General features: G+C 38.4%; 1 protein-coding gene across 4 annotated transcripts in view; it reads left to right on the top strand.

Moving 5' to 3' along the window:
• The window catches only part of EPHA6 (EPH receptor A6), an 881,405-nt gene that overhangs the window by 851,620 nt on the left and 12,603 nt on the right, over positions 1–17,182 (top strand). For all 4 annotated transcript variants that reach the window (XM_032351621.1, XM_032351616.1, XM_032351619.1 and 1 more), the window contains 2 exons: positions 14,168–14,361; positions 16,540–16,611. In XM_032351621.1, the coding sequence (XP_032207512.1) occupies positions 14,168–14,361; positions 16,540–16,611 (266 nt within the window). The remainder of the gene's footprint in view (positions 1–14,167; positions 14,362–16,539; positions 16,612–17,182) is intronic.

The raw sequence follows: 17,182 nt of genomic DNA, 5'->3' as shown, positions 1-17,182 counted from the left end.
TGCCAGTCTAGAAACCTACATGGCAGCAAGTTTGAGGTCACACACACTGTTCAATCATTGCTCTCCAATGAGCATCATCGAAACACAGCCCATGTGGGTAGGTCCCGCAGAGCATCTGCCCTTAAGTATAGACTGTGCCCTAACCCGTGACCTCGGCTCAACTCCCAAAACTTAAGACTTTGGGATGCAGGTCATTTACCAAGAGTCTACTATTCTTCAGGGAATTTTATTTGAAGGACCTCATTGCTCTTTTCTGCCACTGGGCTTGTTTGGAGCAACTTGTGATCACCAGTCCAGCTCTTCTTAAAACTGAATCTCAGAAGCAGAAATTTGCCCCTTTAATCCTGAAAGGAACTAATTTTTTTTTAAAAACCCATTATCCAAGGTAATGGAAGCCCTGCATTCAGTCACCATAGTTCCTGCTCTGCTCTAAGCTCAAAATAATGCTTGCCTACTTATCCTACTTTCTCATGACTAAAATAGGCCACTCAAGCAAATCTCCAGAATAAAAAAATCCTTTTCCCAGTGAGTTAGTCTCCACTGCACAGAAGAGCCCTCACTTCAAGTGCCATCTTTCATTAGTATCCCATTTAGTCCTTAACCAGTTCCCCCAGCAGACTTCAAATAAAAAATGCCCAATTCATAGGCTCCAAACATTACAAACAATATACCCTTACAGATAAAAAGTTCTCAAGCATTCACAGCTGACATATATTTGTTTGCGCATTATGTACAGTACTACCATACTAATATATTCATTTATTCATTTAAAAATATTTATTGGGTGCCTTCTCTGTTCTAGGAACTAGAAATAGAACAGATAAGAAATGTTATATCTGGAAGGGACCAAAAGATTATCTAGTCCAGCCTAAGTCCAACATACTTGTGAAATTGAGGTGTACAAATGCGACATGATTCCCCTAGAATCATATAGCGAGCAATTTGATGGTGATCTTAGAGGACATGCTAATAACCTTCTAGAACAAGACATGGGCAAGGAAAAGAGAGGAGGAAATAACTGCTTCTTTTTTGGTTTGGTTTACAGTCCATGTAGCTCCCTGTGTAGCCAGTGATGTCTAGTCTTCATGGAGCTCACCCTCCAGCAGAAGGAAGATAGACTGTAAACAAAGTCAGAAGTGAAAGACGTAGTATCATAACATGATAATCCCTGCTTTGGGGGAAAAGAACATAAAAAGAGAATAAAAAATGCAAAGGGTTTGATTTTGAATACATTATGTACAGTGCCAAATATGTTCATCAAAGTCATTTTTGTGTGGTCATAAAGTCATAATTAGTTATTCTTTGTAAACATTTATAAATAATCTTTCTTATAGTAGAATGAGATAAATAAATGTAAAGAGAAATTCCATTATTTTTCCTGCCCCTTGAATTACCATCTTACCAGCTAGGGTACACTGTACTGCCAATTAAGTATCCATAGCTATCATTATGTAGACTATAATTCAACAATAAAAGCCCACTTAATTTTCAAAGTGCCTCAGCTTCATGACCAATAAATATAATAAAAGGACTGGATTAGGTGATTTTTACTATCCCTTTTAACAATAATAAGCTATGATTTTTAACATCTCTGGAGAAATTATCATAGTTGTGTTGACAAGGGAATGATCCAGGTGGTTCTTTTCTGAAGTTCAGGACATTCCAGAATCTCTGCGGAGGTGACAAGAAGGAGACAGGACTTCCACAGAACAGAGCGGGTACATGTTTAAGATACCACAGCACAAGCCAGATTTTTTGGAGAGCAGCCTCTGAGGGGAAAATGTCCAAATGTGTAATTTCCAACATAGACGACCATGTAAATCGTTCTTAATTGTTGCCTAGAGGGTTCCCAACTCTGTTGCCGACCCTTCCCTTCTCGGATCTTGCCTAACAGCTTACCCAGCCGTTCTGGCCATGGTTATTGATGATCTGTGGCCAAGATGACCATTTAGAGAATGATTCTGTCTCTTAGACCTCATTTGGCCACAGAGACTATATCTGGAACCAGAAGAAGCTGGTGCAGCCAGTAATTGACTCCCGACATTAAGGCTATTCTCATTTGTTCAGGATTGCCAATGCCCGCAGCGCAGGGCTGAGCCTGAGTGCTCCCTCCACCCAGAGCTTGACTGTTTTTTGAGGACCAGGTAGAAACTAAGCTGGAAATTTTCATCATCTCTGAGTGGTTACCAAAAAGTATCCAAGCAAGAATCTAAAAATAAGAGAACAAAAGCTTCTGGGTGGGAAAGGGATTCAAACTCTTGAGGTCCTCAGATCAATACAAGACCAGAGGAAAGTGGTAAGAGCTGAAATCTTTTATGTATCTTGTGACTATTTTTTGCTGCTGCTGTAAGGAGTTGAAATTCTGTGTAGCTTAACATATTGGAAGTCAGCATATCTGTGATGGATCCTGTAACCAGAATTTCTGTTTGGAAGCAGAAATAGCTTAATCAAAACTTTCCCAGCTGCTCCTCTCCAAATACCAGTTATTCCCTGTTTGTTCTACATTTCTCATTTATTTGGTCAAAGTATTGTCTTTTGTTTGCCAAGGTGCATTTTGAATAAGGAAAGTAATATTTTGGACAATAAAAATCCAACTATGTTCTTTTTGAATATTTTATACTTTTACTACATTTTGTGAGTTTAAGCTGTGGGCTTAGTTAAATACAGAATGCTAACGTGTTTTATGATTTTAAATGAGTTCAGGAAATTTCAGAACATTTTTATGAAATAGTCCCTCTATTCTGTAGACCATGGCATATTTTATTACAGTGAATAATTCTGAGTTTGTAGAATCTGTTTTAGTGAATAATATAATGAGTTTCCCACAGGTCAGTAGTATTGTACATTAGGGAAAGAAAATGAGAAAAGAGTAGACAAGATTAGACCATAAAAGAACTTACAAACGTAACAGCAGGTGCCATCTGCTTAGCTAGTCAGCAGTTACTTATTAAACATGTGCCAGTCACTGGGCCAGGTGTGCCTGTGGGGCGGGGATGGAAAAATAGAAACCCAGTCCCTGCTCTCAAGGAGGCCACTATGTAGGTGAGAAGGGGAACTTCTGATATTCCTGAGTCCTAGCCCTGCCCCCAAGAGAATGTGCATTCCTCAAGGGTAGTCCTCATGCCTTCTTTTTTCTTTTTTCTTTTTTTTTTTTAAGATAGAAACAACACTGTGAATGGAGCATAGTTATTTTTTTTCCTAATATATGTCAGGAAAAGCATGCAAACTCTATTATTCAGCATTCCTTTGATTATAAATGACAGAAACTCAACCCAAACTAACTTGAGTAAAAAGATTTTTAAACATTTCATTCATGAGACTAAGAAGGTTAGTGGTGCTGCATCCCAGGGATCATGCAGGGTTTTTAGTGGTTCCCTAGATCTGTTGACCTCATTTTCTCCTACAGCAAAGGTCCTCTTTGTTATACTCTTTACACTCCAAGGCTCAGCATTCCAGCTTGGCAACCTTGGCAGAATGAAACTTTTTTCCTCTGTGAAAACTCACATATGAATCCCAGAGAAGATTCTAGTTGGCTCTGTCAGGGTCCTTCCCAACCCTGAACCCAAACCAGGCCAGGGAAGTAGACACTGTGATTGACCCAGCTAGCTTTATGTACCAGCCTGTGCCTTCATAGGCAGATGAGCACTGTGATTTCGCCATAACCACAGGCAGTGAGCGGGGAGGTCCCCCAAAAGAAAGCAATTGTGTTGCCTGAGATATACTATTGTGTCCTTTTTTGGTATAAATTTTTTTTTCAAGAGCAACTTTATTTACTGCAGTATCAAAACATTAACATCGTGCACCACCTTATTCTAGTGAGGCCTCTGGTATATCGGCAAGATCATGAGAGCTTTGGAGCAAGGTTTCTCAGCCTCAGAACTATTGGCATACCACATGTTGGGCTGAGTAATTCTTGGTTGTGGGGGGCTGCCTTGTACATTGTAGGGTGTTTTGAAGCATCCCCAGCCTTTACTTTACCCCTGAGATATCAGTAACCGTCTTCCCAGACATGACAACCAAAAATGGCCCCAGACATTGGCCAGTCAGAGATGGGGTACAAAAATCATTGCCAGTGAAAAGCCACTGCTTTAAGGCTAGAAAGAGCTGGGTTCAAATACCAGCTCCACAATTCACTGGCTGTGTTATCTTAGGCAAGTTGTTTAAGCTTTCTGAGATGCTATCCATAACAGGATTCAGAATACTCAACTGCAGGACTAGATAGTATATGTAAAACACCTGGTACCTAGAAGGTGTTTAATTAATCAAGTGTAATAATCATAGTTTCCATTTTCTGAGCCAAGTGTTTTAGATTATTAGCTCATTTAATCTTCAAAATAATTATCTAAAATAAATACTATTATTACTACCATTTCTAGGTAAGAGTACTGAGGCTTTCCAGAAAATTTAAATAACTTACTCAAGGTTACTAGCTAGTTAATAGTAGAACTAAAGGTCAAGCCCCTTGGTTACTCCAAAGTACATGCTTTTACCCTCTAAGTTATACTGTAGAAGTCTAATATTCAAAGGAATCTCTATACTACAGAGGTTCTATATAATGAAATGAAAGCATCTTTAATTATGTATGCCAATCTGTCACAAGAGAAGTGTTTTTGTTTTCTATTAACAAAAGAATGCAGATTGACTTGCTGTTGTTTGGAGCGACAAATCTTTTTTGTAATGTTCTGTGTCTGAATATTAAAAATTTATAAAATGTAACAAATTTATCACATTTCTCAAAAGCATATACAGCAGTAAGTTAAAATCAAATTCTAATGATGGAAAAATTAAGCCTACTACCAGAAACATGTCATAGACATGTTGAAGGTGTACAGCTCCTTGCTGTTTCCTAGCTTTCTTTTTTTTTTTTTTTTAAAGGCATTGCTGGGTTATTTTTTATGTTATTTTCATCCAAGTTCAAGTAATTGTTGTTTATTATACAATGGAAGTACAATGTAATGCTAGGAACTATGCAAGTTCCAAAGATGACACCAAGGGCACCGCGGTTCTTCCAACACTTACACTGTATAATGTGCTTAACAGAAGAAAATGGAAGCAAAACATGAACAGTAGGCAACATTAAATAACCAAATCCCCAAAGAGTTAATATGTAGGGAAAAAAAACTAATACCACATAAATGAAAGGCTACTTGGCTTGATCTAATGATCTGAACACAAAACCAGAGTCTTGGGTTTTGTTTTGTTTTGTTTTGTTTTTTCCTTGACATGATGCTGTTAAAAAACAAAATGAAACAACAAAGACAAAAACAAACACACACACACACACACACACACACACACACACACACAAACTTGAAGCAATTTGAAACCCAAATGTCTCATAGGTATGGTTTCATTTAGGCATATGCTACTAAGTTAGTTCATTTTTCCAAAAAGAGAGCCAGTATTAGAGAACATCTTGTTTGACATTTACTAGGAAACATAATGCTGCCTCAGTCTTTCTGAGGGGGTTATGCTCCTTAGTTTTCGAAAGCTTTTATAGAATAGTAAGTTTTGCTTTAGATTGCTTTCTGAAGCTTACATGAAGAAAAAAATTAGAGTTTATCTTCAGGGTTTTCTTTTTACAGGTCATGCAGTTGAAAAGAACCTTTTGACCTTATTGGAATTGATTTCTTTTTTCAAAAATTTATAAAGGAAGAAAATAACCTTTTACCCTATTTCTTGTTTGTCCTCATAATTCTATAACCTTTACAATTATAGGTCAGTATTTCAGCCAAGAATAGTGGATGGGTAGAATCCACTTACCTAGAAATGCAGTATGATTTTATGACTCAGAGAGTCCAGTCATTTCCAATTTTTGTCTCTGATTAGATTTTCCAAACTCTTCTTTATTATGTAATGGTCTTTGTGTAATGATCTGTGTAAGAAAGATACAGGAAATTGCTAAAGGCCCATTCCCATTATTTCAACCTTTCCATATTACTGAGGGAATTTTTGCATTTATTTGAATATGTACTATACCAAGGCAATTGCCAAAATGGCCTTCCTTTGCACAATTTTTCAAGAACTGCTACTATCAGTATGTAGGCAATAGCAGCATTTTAATTAAATATATACTAATTATACTAGCATGATGCATGTCTGCTAGAGTCAAGAGTGATAGAGAATATTATGAAAGGCAATCAATCACCACTGTAAATAATTCAGATGGTAAAGTTCCAAGTAGAGGAAACCAATAACCAATATGCTACTACCACAGGGTAATTTTCAAGGGAAACTTTTTTGTAACTAAGTGACCACAAAGCTAGAAAATGTATACATGCCAGTAATGTTTTCATAAAAAATTAATTATACCTTTGATATATTTACATATTGAAATATTTTTACATTCTTTAGCTCTTAAAATTTTTATTCCATCTTTTGCTCTCTTTGGAGCATTTACAAAGAGGACATTTTAAGAGCCCCCTTTTCTTTATACTCATAAAGTTGATTTCCATATGTCTTATCTAGCCAGGACAGTCTCTAGCCCTATCTGGGGTTTGGTCTCTCTGCATTTGGAATTCTGTGGGAAAGGAAGTCCTATTCTGTGAAGGCCAAATCTAGACCTGGAGGTTACAGAACCTCAGATTGTAGAGAGGTTACCAAAGGCCCTACAGATAAAGACCTCAGTTTCAGGGACTCCAGCTTTTTGAGCTAAACGGTACAATTGCAGGCATTGAATCCAGTTGTCTTTTCTTCGTTAATGAGGACATAGAGGCCTGCCCAACAGTTTAGCACTTCGATGCAGTTCAGGGGATTGCTTTGCTAATGCTCTTTGCATGACTTACAAACTGAAACATCATTACATAATGTTAGTCAACCATTAGCGGTAAACAATTCTCCAAATGGCAAATCTTACCAAGAACCTTTAACCTCTGAGAGTCCTACACTTCATATTGTTCCTCATTGTGTCCACTCATTCAACAGTCTCAAAGGTGGTAACCTCCTATAGACAACCACTCTTCATTTTAAAAAGGTCCTTGATATTCTATAGTGAGTTCCAAAAAGTGAGGTTTGGGAACTGCCCTAAATGTAGACTTTCAAGGAATTTGTTATCTTAAACTTGAAAAGGAAATCTTAGGCTTCCATGCCCTAATGATCTACAAATTACAAATGAGCCTCTGAAAAAATGTTTTCTGTCTGTACCTTATTTTTTTCACTACCTTGTATCCTTTTTTCTTATCAGACACTGAATTTCATTTGGGTCTTGATTGCCTTTCACTGAATTTTAAATCCTGGATGTGGAAAAATATCGAATAAGAAAATCAGTATAAGATTATAAATGTTATTTACTTATAACTACGTCTTTCCTTCCTTCTTTTCCCCTCTCCCATGTAGACATAATCTTTATGTTGCATATCAGGAAAAGAGATTACCAGTGTTTTCAGCATTATTGTATTAAATATCAAATATCCTAATAAATATAAGTAATCATTACCCCAAAAAGGAAGTATATATTGGTACCCTTTGCCTCACTATCTTCTTTCTACCTAAGACTATAGGTTTTCCACAAAGCCATGATGAATATTTAGAGGGAAGATAAAAATAAAATCATTTCACATTCCATTTACTAATGTACATTTCGGTAGACTAAAATTTTGAGACAGTTTCTTTTAAAAGAAAGTATGAATAACTAAAGTCAATGTGCTTCTTTTTGGAGATACTTAGCAGCCTTATAACATAAAAATGTGATTCCCTGCAAAACCCAAGCAGTCCTTGTTCAATGGTATTGTTCAGGGATGTCTTAACGTCTTCATATTGACTGTCTACTTCTTGTTTGCCTGGCTTAATAAAAGGTGCACATTGCCTGCTTTGATTCAGAAACTGTCAACACAATTGGAAAACCCATCAGATTCAGCAAGAGCAGAACAGTCTGCTACGTGCCCCAACTGAGCCTTATGTTGATTCTAGGCTGCTAAAAATTGCGGTGTCAATGACAAGGAACCAGTACAGTCTATTTGGAACAACCAGCCAGGTTTTAGATAATAAATTCTGACAGAATCTAATTCCTTCTACCTCTGCATGGAAATTATTACTGCAGTCATTTTCATATTTTTTTCACTTTATTTTAATTTTCTTCTTGCATTTTTAAATAAGGGTTTAACCTTGTATAACTTTTCTCCAAAGGATGACAGCCTACACCTATCACAAACTGTTACAAAATTCTCTGTAGTTAATTATCACCCCTTCATATCCTAAAACAACAAACCTCAATTAGTCTTTTAGACAAAGCATCCCATATGCTTCTAGCTCCTCATGAGCCCTTAACTAAGGAATCAGAAAATACCTATAAAACAAAGCTGCTCACCAAAGACATGTTTATGAAGATAAAGGTTAATATAGGTTTTCTCAAGCTGCCCATAAAATACAGCTTTCATAGATCACATATGTGACCACTGAAGCTCTATTTTTTTACTTGACAAGGCATTGTGCTAGATGCTGGGAACCTATGGGCAAAAGAAACAGTTGCTGCCCTTGAGGGGCCCAGCTCGCCCAGCTGAAAGAGCACAAGTGTTTTGGAATGGCCAGAGCAAAGGCCTGGACACAGACAAAGGTGAGGACCAAGAGCCAGGCTCAAGGCAAGCAGCCACAGAATTTCAGACGTGGGAGAAATGGGATCACAGTGCCACCTCAGGATTGCTTCCGCTGCATTGTGGGAGATGAGGGGAGAAGGGAAAGGAAGAGGAGTGGACTCGTTAGGAGGCTGTTAGCAAACTAGGAAAGAAATCATTTGGAGGGAGAATTCAAAATGGAGCGGATTTAAAACATATGAAGGTAGTAGCATTAGCACGAATTCAGGTGCTTTTGAGCATCAGGGAAGAGAGAGTCCCAAATGACTCCTTGATCTCTGTGTTGAGTCACTGAAGAACAGTGGTACTCTTTGCAAAGGACAGGAATCCCAAAGGAGGAATGGGATGAGTGTTTGTTTGTTTGTTTGTTTGTTAAAGATTTTGTTTATTTATTTATTTGACAGGCAGAGATCACAAGTAGGCAGAGAGGCAGGCAGAGAGAGAGGAGGAAGCAGGCTCCCTGCCGAACAGAGAGCCCGATGTGGGGCTCGATCCCAGGACTCTGGGATCATAACCTGAGCCGAAGGCAGAGGCTTTAACCCACTGAGCCACCCAGGCGCCCCTGGGATGAGTTTTGAACAAAATAAATCTAAGGTGCCTGCTTGACAACCTCATAAAGATCTACTGAAAGTGATAGATTTTAAAAAACCCACAGAGAAGGCAGAGCATGAGCTGCGGCTGTGGCCAGCACATGCAGGTAGGTGGGGCAGCATGGAGTGCACAGAACGGGGAGAGAGGCTCAGGATCTAATTCTGGCACAAAGTCAGGGATCTGGCTCAAGGCTCAGGACAGATGTTCTCTACCACTACCACGATCCAGAGGCTATCAAGATGATAATACCAGTTCTTTTTTCAGGGAATTATTAGCTATGCAATACTGACCCAATCTATGTATCAGTTTGAGCTTCAGCTTTCTTACCTATAAAATATGCATAACCATACTTACATAATAAGGTAATCCAAGACCTAAATAAAGCGAGCTAAGCCAGAGTGTGGCACATAATAAGTTCTCAAAGTTAATATGTTATTTGAATCTGAAACCAGAAAGCTCAGAGGAAATTGAACTCATCATCACTCCGGCCCCAAAATTGTTTCTTCTCCTGTGGTCTCTGTCTTTATCAGGATACCAACCCAAAAACCTGTCCTGCCACGTCTAACCTTAACCCTATCCTGTGTTCCTGTCCAATCGCCCGCTTCCTGTATGCCACAGTCGTTGCCTCCACTAAGGCCTCCACTAAGGCCATCTCTTGCCTGGATCACTGCAAACCTCCTTCCTGATCTCCCATTCCTCCCAGTGTGCCCTCCACACTGAAGCCAGCGTGAGCTTCCCAAAGGCAAATCTAATGTCATTTACTCGCTAAAACCCTTTTCCCTTTGCAAAAAGTCACTCGTAGCATACAAAATCATTCATGATCCTAAGAACTATTATTTTTACTTAACCTCCCAACCTCAAATCATGCCATCCCTCTCTTTGAAGTCTCTATTCTAGCTGCACAAATCTACTTTCACTCCCTGAGCAGGTCCCATAGTCTACCTTCAACCTATCCAGTTGACCCTGCTACCTTCTACACTTCCTGTAAGATCCAGCTCACCTCCTCTGAGAACCACGGCTAGGTTAGGCAGTTCTTCACATGCTCCCATAAACTCCCTGTTCTGCTTGGCACTTACTGTATTCAAACTCCCCAGTCTTCTTCACTAGATTATATGTTTCCTAAAGACAGATATTTCTTACCCATTTGTTACCTCTTATACATAGCATGCTCAATAGTACATGTTAAATGGTTAATATATATCTCTTTGGATGAATAAATTTAAAAATCCTTTAGGAAGTTGTCTTTTAACCTTTTTTGTGAATCACATTGCTTAAATCTCTTCCTTTGGCTCCCTTGAAGCCAGGACTTTTAAGGGTACAATCTTGGACAAGTTAAACCTCTCTCTATTTACATTCCTTTTCTGTAAGGTAGGGAAAGTGATAGTACCTACCTCACAGGTTTTTATGAGGACTGAAAGAGTTGATACATGTAAATCATTTAGAACTGGTACCTGGAAGTATCCGAAAGCTCTCATTAACAGCTGTTATTGTCAGGGTTGTTATTGTTGTTACTATTATCCTACAAGGACCCTTTATGTATGACAATTGACATGATACCGGGCTCCACAAATTTTACAAAGTCACAAGTTAAAGAATTAAGGGAATGTAAAAGTCAGAGTTCAACCAGAAGAAAAGGCCACTGTCCCCACAGAAAAGCATCCTGGGGCCAGCAACATTGCTGAACTCATTATGGGTAAAGGTTCCAGACAAGGGTCCACACTCTTCTTTTACAGACAATTATGAGAGCAATTTGTCAAAAGAGACTATGAGCAACCCACTTGGCACTAAGCAGTCTGCACTGGACATTAATTATTTACCACAGTTGTCTAGGAAAGTCAGCAAAGGACCATGAAGACACTGGGAAATAGTAACCCCTCTAGACAGGAGGAAGAAGCCACCAGTCTCACAGAAAGCTGAGTTTGAGTCCAGTCCTTCTCTCCTGGGGAACAGCAAACCCTGGTCTCACTGGCTCATTGTCCAAGAAAACCAAAGTGAGATCATGAGATCACTTGGAGAATGCAGCGCGATGCACCAATTTTTGATCAACACGTCCTTCCTTCGGAGGGGATTCCAAATGCTGCCATGCTCATACTTTGAATGCCTCTTGGGTAGTTTAAAACTTCAGGTTTTCTAAGAATTTGCTGCTCTATCAAAATACATTCAAAAATTTCTTCTAATAGCTTTTATTTTGTTCCCTAATATTTATTAATGTGTTAGGCATCATACTAATTGATAAGAATGTAAAATCTACAGGCATAATTCCTGCTTTCAAGTATGTATAGCCCTAGTGGAAAAGCAGATGAATAGTTACAATGCAATGTAATAGATGCAATAATAGAAATGTGTACAAGACTCAGAAGCATTCAGAAATCACTCTCTTCAGGCTAAGATAACATTTTACAAACTATGAAGTAAATACATGTTTGATTTACACAGAATATAAAGTTGAGATCCAAATAAAAACAATGAAGTCAAATGCTATGACAAAATGTAACGTGGAAATCATTCCTATGATCCTATTAATTGATATAAAATTGGAAAGGAATATTTATAGTGAGAACTAAAAAGCATTTCTGGGGAGTGGTCAGAGAAAAAAGGTTGGAAGCTAATGGAACTCAGTTTAAATGATAGCTCTGCCACCTATGCTGTGTGAATTTGGTCAATTTTCCTAATCTCTCTAGGTCTAAATTTTTTCACTTAAGAGTAGGACAATAAAGGGCACCTTGGAAGCTCTGTCCATTAAGCATCCAACTCTTGATCTCAGCTTGATCTTGATCTCAGGGTCATGAGTTCAAGTCCCACATTAGGCTCCAATTTTTTAAAAAAAGAATAGCAATAATAACAACTATTGGATTGAGTTATTTTACACAGTGAAGAAAAAGATGTAGATCATGTAGCGCCTGATAGATACTCAATAAGCAGCTAATATTTTTTTTCTCAAAATATAACCTCACTTATCATCTATTTCATTCTATGCACTTATAATTAGGTAACTGGGGTAAATCAACTACAGTGCTCTCCTAGAGTGGGATTTTAAAGTCTTTTTATAATTGAATTCTGTCCTATTTTTCTTAGCTACTTTTCAGAACTATCCACAGTAGTTTTGAGGCTATACAAGCATTTTACACATATCTTATTTTACTAAAGTGTGTCATAAAAGGTCTTAAAATCCAAGCTTAGTTGATAACAAACATAATCAGAAAACAGATAAGAAAAAAATCTTGTTCAATAATGGTATAAAATGAATACAAAAATGCTAGTGTCATGACAGGTTAAAGTGTTCTGGTCACAAAGACACTGATGGGATTATGAGAAATTCCCTAGTACCAAAAAGCTAAAGCTTAGCAGTTAAGAGGTTCTTACAGGCATATTATTGCTCCTTTTTGCGAACTGCTTCTAGCATGAATTATGGACATTTCAGAGTCCTGTCAACAGTGTCAGTTAAAAAAGACATTAAGATGTGTTTTTACAAATTACAAAAAGTGTGTAGCTGATGCTACCATAAAGACAGGTCTCAGGTTAACAATCTCAACACTTGCATTTTTGTATCTATTGTTGATGAAGGCAGGGATGAGGTTGAGGTGTGCCTGCCTTTAACTATCAGTCTGTTCCTCAGCTTCCCACCTCAAAAATGGGGGATGGACCCTTTCCTTTTTCTTTCTTTCTTTCAGAGATGATATAAGAATAAAGGGTTGCATAATGGGGCGACTGGGTGCCTCAATTGGTTAAGCACCTGACTCTTGGTTTCAGGTCGTGGTATCGAGGTTGTGAGTTCGAGCTTCATGTTGGGCTCCACACTCAGCACGGAGTCTTCTTCATATTCTCTCCCCCTCTCCCTCAGCTTCCTCCCCACTCTTGCTCTCTGTCTCTCTCTCTCGCTCTCTCTGTAAATAAATAAATAAAATCTTAAAAGAAAAAGAAGATAAAGGGCCACATGAATACTTTGAACACATAAAAAAAAATAAGCTATATAAATTCCAAGTCAATTGTGTTATATTATTAGGAGATTCCCAGGTGGGCCATATAAAAAATAGATAACTATCCTGCCTTATTTTATATTTGATCTCCTGAGTTCAAAAAAGCAAAACAAAAAAAAACTACCTTATTGTCATCACGTTGTTATTCTTAACTTCAGCTTCTTATAGAGATTCCTTTCCCTAGACCCTCCCTCTCCCATATAGTAGCCGCTAGCCACATGAGGCTATTTAAATTTAAACTTTAATGAATTAAAATGAACTAAAACACAAAGCTCAATTCCTCAGTCTTTTTAGCCACATTTCAACCACTCAACAGCCACACGTGACTAGTTTCTATTATGTTGGACAGAGAGAAAAAAAGTTCTATTGGAGAGCACTGTCCCTGAGGATACTCAGTCTTGAACGATCCTGTTGCTCTGTAGTCTTAAGCTAACCACTGAGAGCCTTTCAAGGATTGAACGACCTTAGGAGTTCAGAGAGGACTTCATAATCATGTTGGAGTCAGACTAAGGGAAAGGCAGAAGTAAGCAAAGAGAAATTAAATAAGCAATAAAGAAGAAAGAAGGAATGATAGCCAGCAAAAGAACACACAGTGACATTATTATAAAAGGATAAAAAATGACTCAGGAGTTCAGTGCTTCAACAGAGGTACGATTTTACTTAACACATTTGTCACATGTGGTTTGCACCAAACACATCAATCTTATGCTGACTTTCTGATGTCCTAATTGGGTTTGAGACGTTCCAGTTAAATCACACAGGAACTATTTCTTGAAATTGTGATGAAGCTTAACCTCCCTTCTGACTACCACATGTTTAGAAACATTTTCTTCAAAGAGACGTCAGCAGATATTAATATAGATACTTACAACTTTTGTATTTATCTTTGTTTGGGCTGCTTGTACCCACAGGTTTTCATGTTTACCAATATTTTTGTTTCTACTTCCCGAATAAAAAAGAATGAGAACTTAGCATATGTCGTGTTATCTGTCCCAAAAAATAAGAGACTAACTTGTGTGTGTTTGCATTTAGGTCATTCTGTCCATTGAAGAAGGCTATAGACTTCCGGCTCCCATGGGCTGTCCAGCGTCTCTACACCAGCTGATGCTCCATTGTTGGCAGAAGGAGAGAAATCACAGACCGAAATTTACTGACATTGTCAGCTTCCTGGACAAACTGATCCGCAATCCCAGTGCCCTTCACACCCTGGTGGAGGATATCCTTGTGTAAGATGCATAGTGTTGATTTTCTTCCCCTTGACAGTCATTTCTTTCAGGCTATAGACAAGACTAACAGGTAGAGAGGAGAAAGTTTACCATGATAACTGTCTAGTTGTCAACCTTTTAGAATATTTTATACAAACCATATTTTATTTACCAGCTGTGAAAAAAAATTTCTAAATTTTTTTTTTTTTTTGGTCTTAAGAAAACAGTGTCTCCTTTTGTTCTCTCTGTATCTAATTTTTCTGAGTTACTTTTGTTATATTTTTTTCTTGTGGGGGTCTTTGGTATTTGTGTATCCTTTCTTTATTTATTGATCCTGCCTTACCTCTGTAAGTAGAATATGTATCTACAGATTCTTTAATTTTCTTGTCCATTCTATGTTCTGTCCCTCTGTTTGAAACAGCAAGCAAGACAGGGGCAATTTGTGAATCAGCCAGGAGTGAGAATGTTTCCTGCTGACATGATCACACCCAGCTGTTGTTACTTTCCATTTCTAAAACCAGAAAAAGACAGATGACAAGACAAGAAAATGAAGGCACTCATATGCCATTTTATAAAAGTCAGTAGAGTTGAGAAGATCTTCTCACCTCTCTCTAAAAAACAATTATAAGAAGGGGAGAGTAGAAGGAAAGAAACACTTATCTGTTTCTGAAAAGATTACATTTAAAATATTATCAAATTGAGAATATATGTGTTTAGGCCAAATTGGACTTAGAAATAACAAAAGCGTTTCCAAAGCTCACTCTCCTAACTCAGGGGACAGCCAACGGAATATATAGATGTTCAGCTTGAGGTCATAGGTTCAAGTCAGTGCAGGCTTTTTGTGATAATAAGGCCAAAGGCTCTTCAAGGACTACTTAAGCAGGCCTCAGTTCACTGCAGAGCACATAAGAGTTCACCTCTAAATCACTAATTGGCAGCCTCAGTAAAGTGAAGCCAAGCATGAAATAGCTAGAGATTAAACTATTACTCTAGCTCATCTTCCCTAAAGCAGTCCAACAGAAGAAGCAGTAAAGGGCTGGGGTGGGGCGGGCTTGGGTTGGGGGAGTGACCTAGGATTTTATCATAAAAGGACACTTAGTGAAGGATTTTAAGCAAGAGAATAGCATGATCACATCTGCGTTTCTAAAAGATTACTCTAGAGCTGATTTAGACTAAGTGCAAAAGAAGGAACAAGACTAGAAAACAGAGACAGTTATGTGTTTGAAGCCCAAGCCAGAAAAGATTAGGGTCTAATTCATGAAATGGGAGTAAGTTTGGGGTTGGGAGATAAGAGGATGGATTTGTTCTCAGGCAAGGAGAGCAATGTGTCTTGGTCATTGATTGAATATGGGAGGGGGAGGAGAGAAAAGAGTCAAAGATTCTATCAAGTTACCTTCTTAGACAAGCCGGCCAATAATATTACCACTAAGAGAGAGAAGGAAAATAGGGTTTTGCAATAGAAATGAAACCATTTCAAGTAAACTGAATTGAAGATGCCTGTGGGGCAGGTAGGTGGAGTTGTCCAATAGGCAGTTATATTTGTAGTTGAACCTCAGGGGGCAAGATCTGGGCTGAAGATTTGAAGATCATCAACATAGAGACGATAACTGAAGATTCATGCATAGTTGAGATGACCCGTGGAGACTATCAGGTATGAAAATTAACAGAGGGAAGTAAAGAAGGGTGTTCTCTGGAACACCAAGATTTAAGAAATGAGGTGAGGGAGAAGACCCAAAGGAGACCAAGAAAGAAGAGAGCCAGACCAGTAATAACTAAAGCTGGGAAAGGGTGGTAACATAGAAGCAAAAAATGGGAAGAGTTCCAAGGAGTGTAACGTCCAAGACTTCACAAGAGCTTCAGCAAGATAAAAAGTGGAATGGGTCCTTCGAACTTAGCAGCAAAGTGGTCAGGTATCTATGGGCAGCCTTAGCAAGAGCATTGGAATAAAAGTGCATAAGACAGCTGGCAATGGAGCAGGAGTAAATATGAGATCAGAGAGAAAAGCAATACAAAGTACTAAGAAGCCTGTCTCTGAAGGGAAAGAGAAGTAGTTAAAATGTTTCTTCATTTTGTTTTTATGTTTTACTGAAGAGATGGGCATGCATTGACATTGAAATGAAAGAGCTAATGCAGTGAATGTGTGTTAATGGCTTTCTATAAACTGAACTCATTAAATCCAGGCCTCTCATTGTGGTATAGGGTTAACGGACCCCACAGCCAGTGCCCATCAACAGAGCTCTCTAACTGTTCTATGGCAGTAGAAGCAGGCAGGTAAGAGCCTTTTTTTTTTCTTTTTCTTTTTTTTTTTAAGAAAAGCAGGTACAACAATTTCTTCCCTGCTTTTTCAAGACTATGAATGTTTATCATAGCTGGAAAACACTGATGAAGACTCTGAGATGAGAAAATGCCAAAAGTCAAAATAATCGAGAGGTAAAGTCAGTATGAGGACTTGTGTCATGGGGCCAGAGATATAGGGTTTAAAGGGTTTAACGGGATGTGCAGCCATCCTGTGGACAGGCCAGCAGATGGCAAGTCGGTGATGGTACTGCCACAAGCGGGTGAGAGTTGGGTACTTTACATACAGTTGGCAGTTTGATTTGATTCTGAAGTCTGATATCCGGAAAACCAAATAGAAGTTTCTGTGACTGATTTGCTATCCTTGTTTCTGACAAAGATCTATGTGCTAGTGTTTTCTGCCTTTAATACACTTTTCTTGGAGAAACAAAGAAAAACAGAGTTCTACAGGTACACATGCCTGAACTGTTATCACTACTCTTATTTTCGCAGCAGCCTGAGCAGGTTATCCCTGTCAACCCCTTCACCTCCAGTACTATCCACCCAC

The sequence above is a fragment of the Mustela erminea genome, chromosome 1 (genome assembly GCF_009829155.1).
Source record: "Mustela erminea isolate mMusErm1 chromosome 1, mMusErm1.Pri, whole genome shotgun sequence".
Taxonomy (NCBI): domain Eukaryota; kingdom Metazoa; phylum Chordata; class Mammalia; order Carnivora; family Mustelidae; genus Mustela; species Mustela erminea.
Note: the sequence above shows the minus strand (reverse complement) of the source record. Positions and strands in the feature narration are given on the sequence as shown.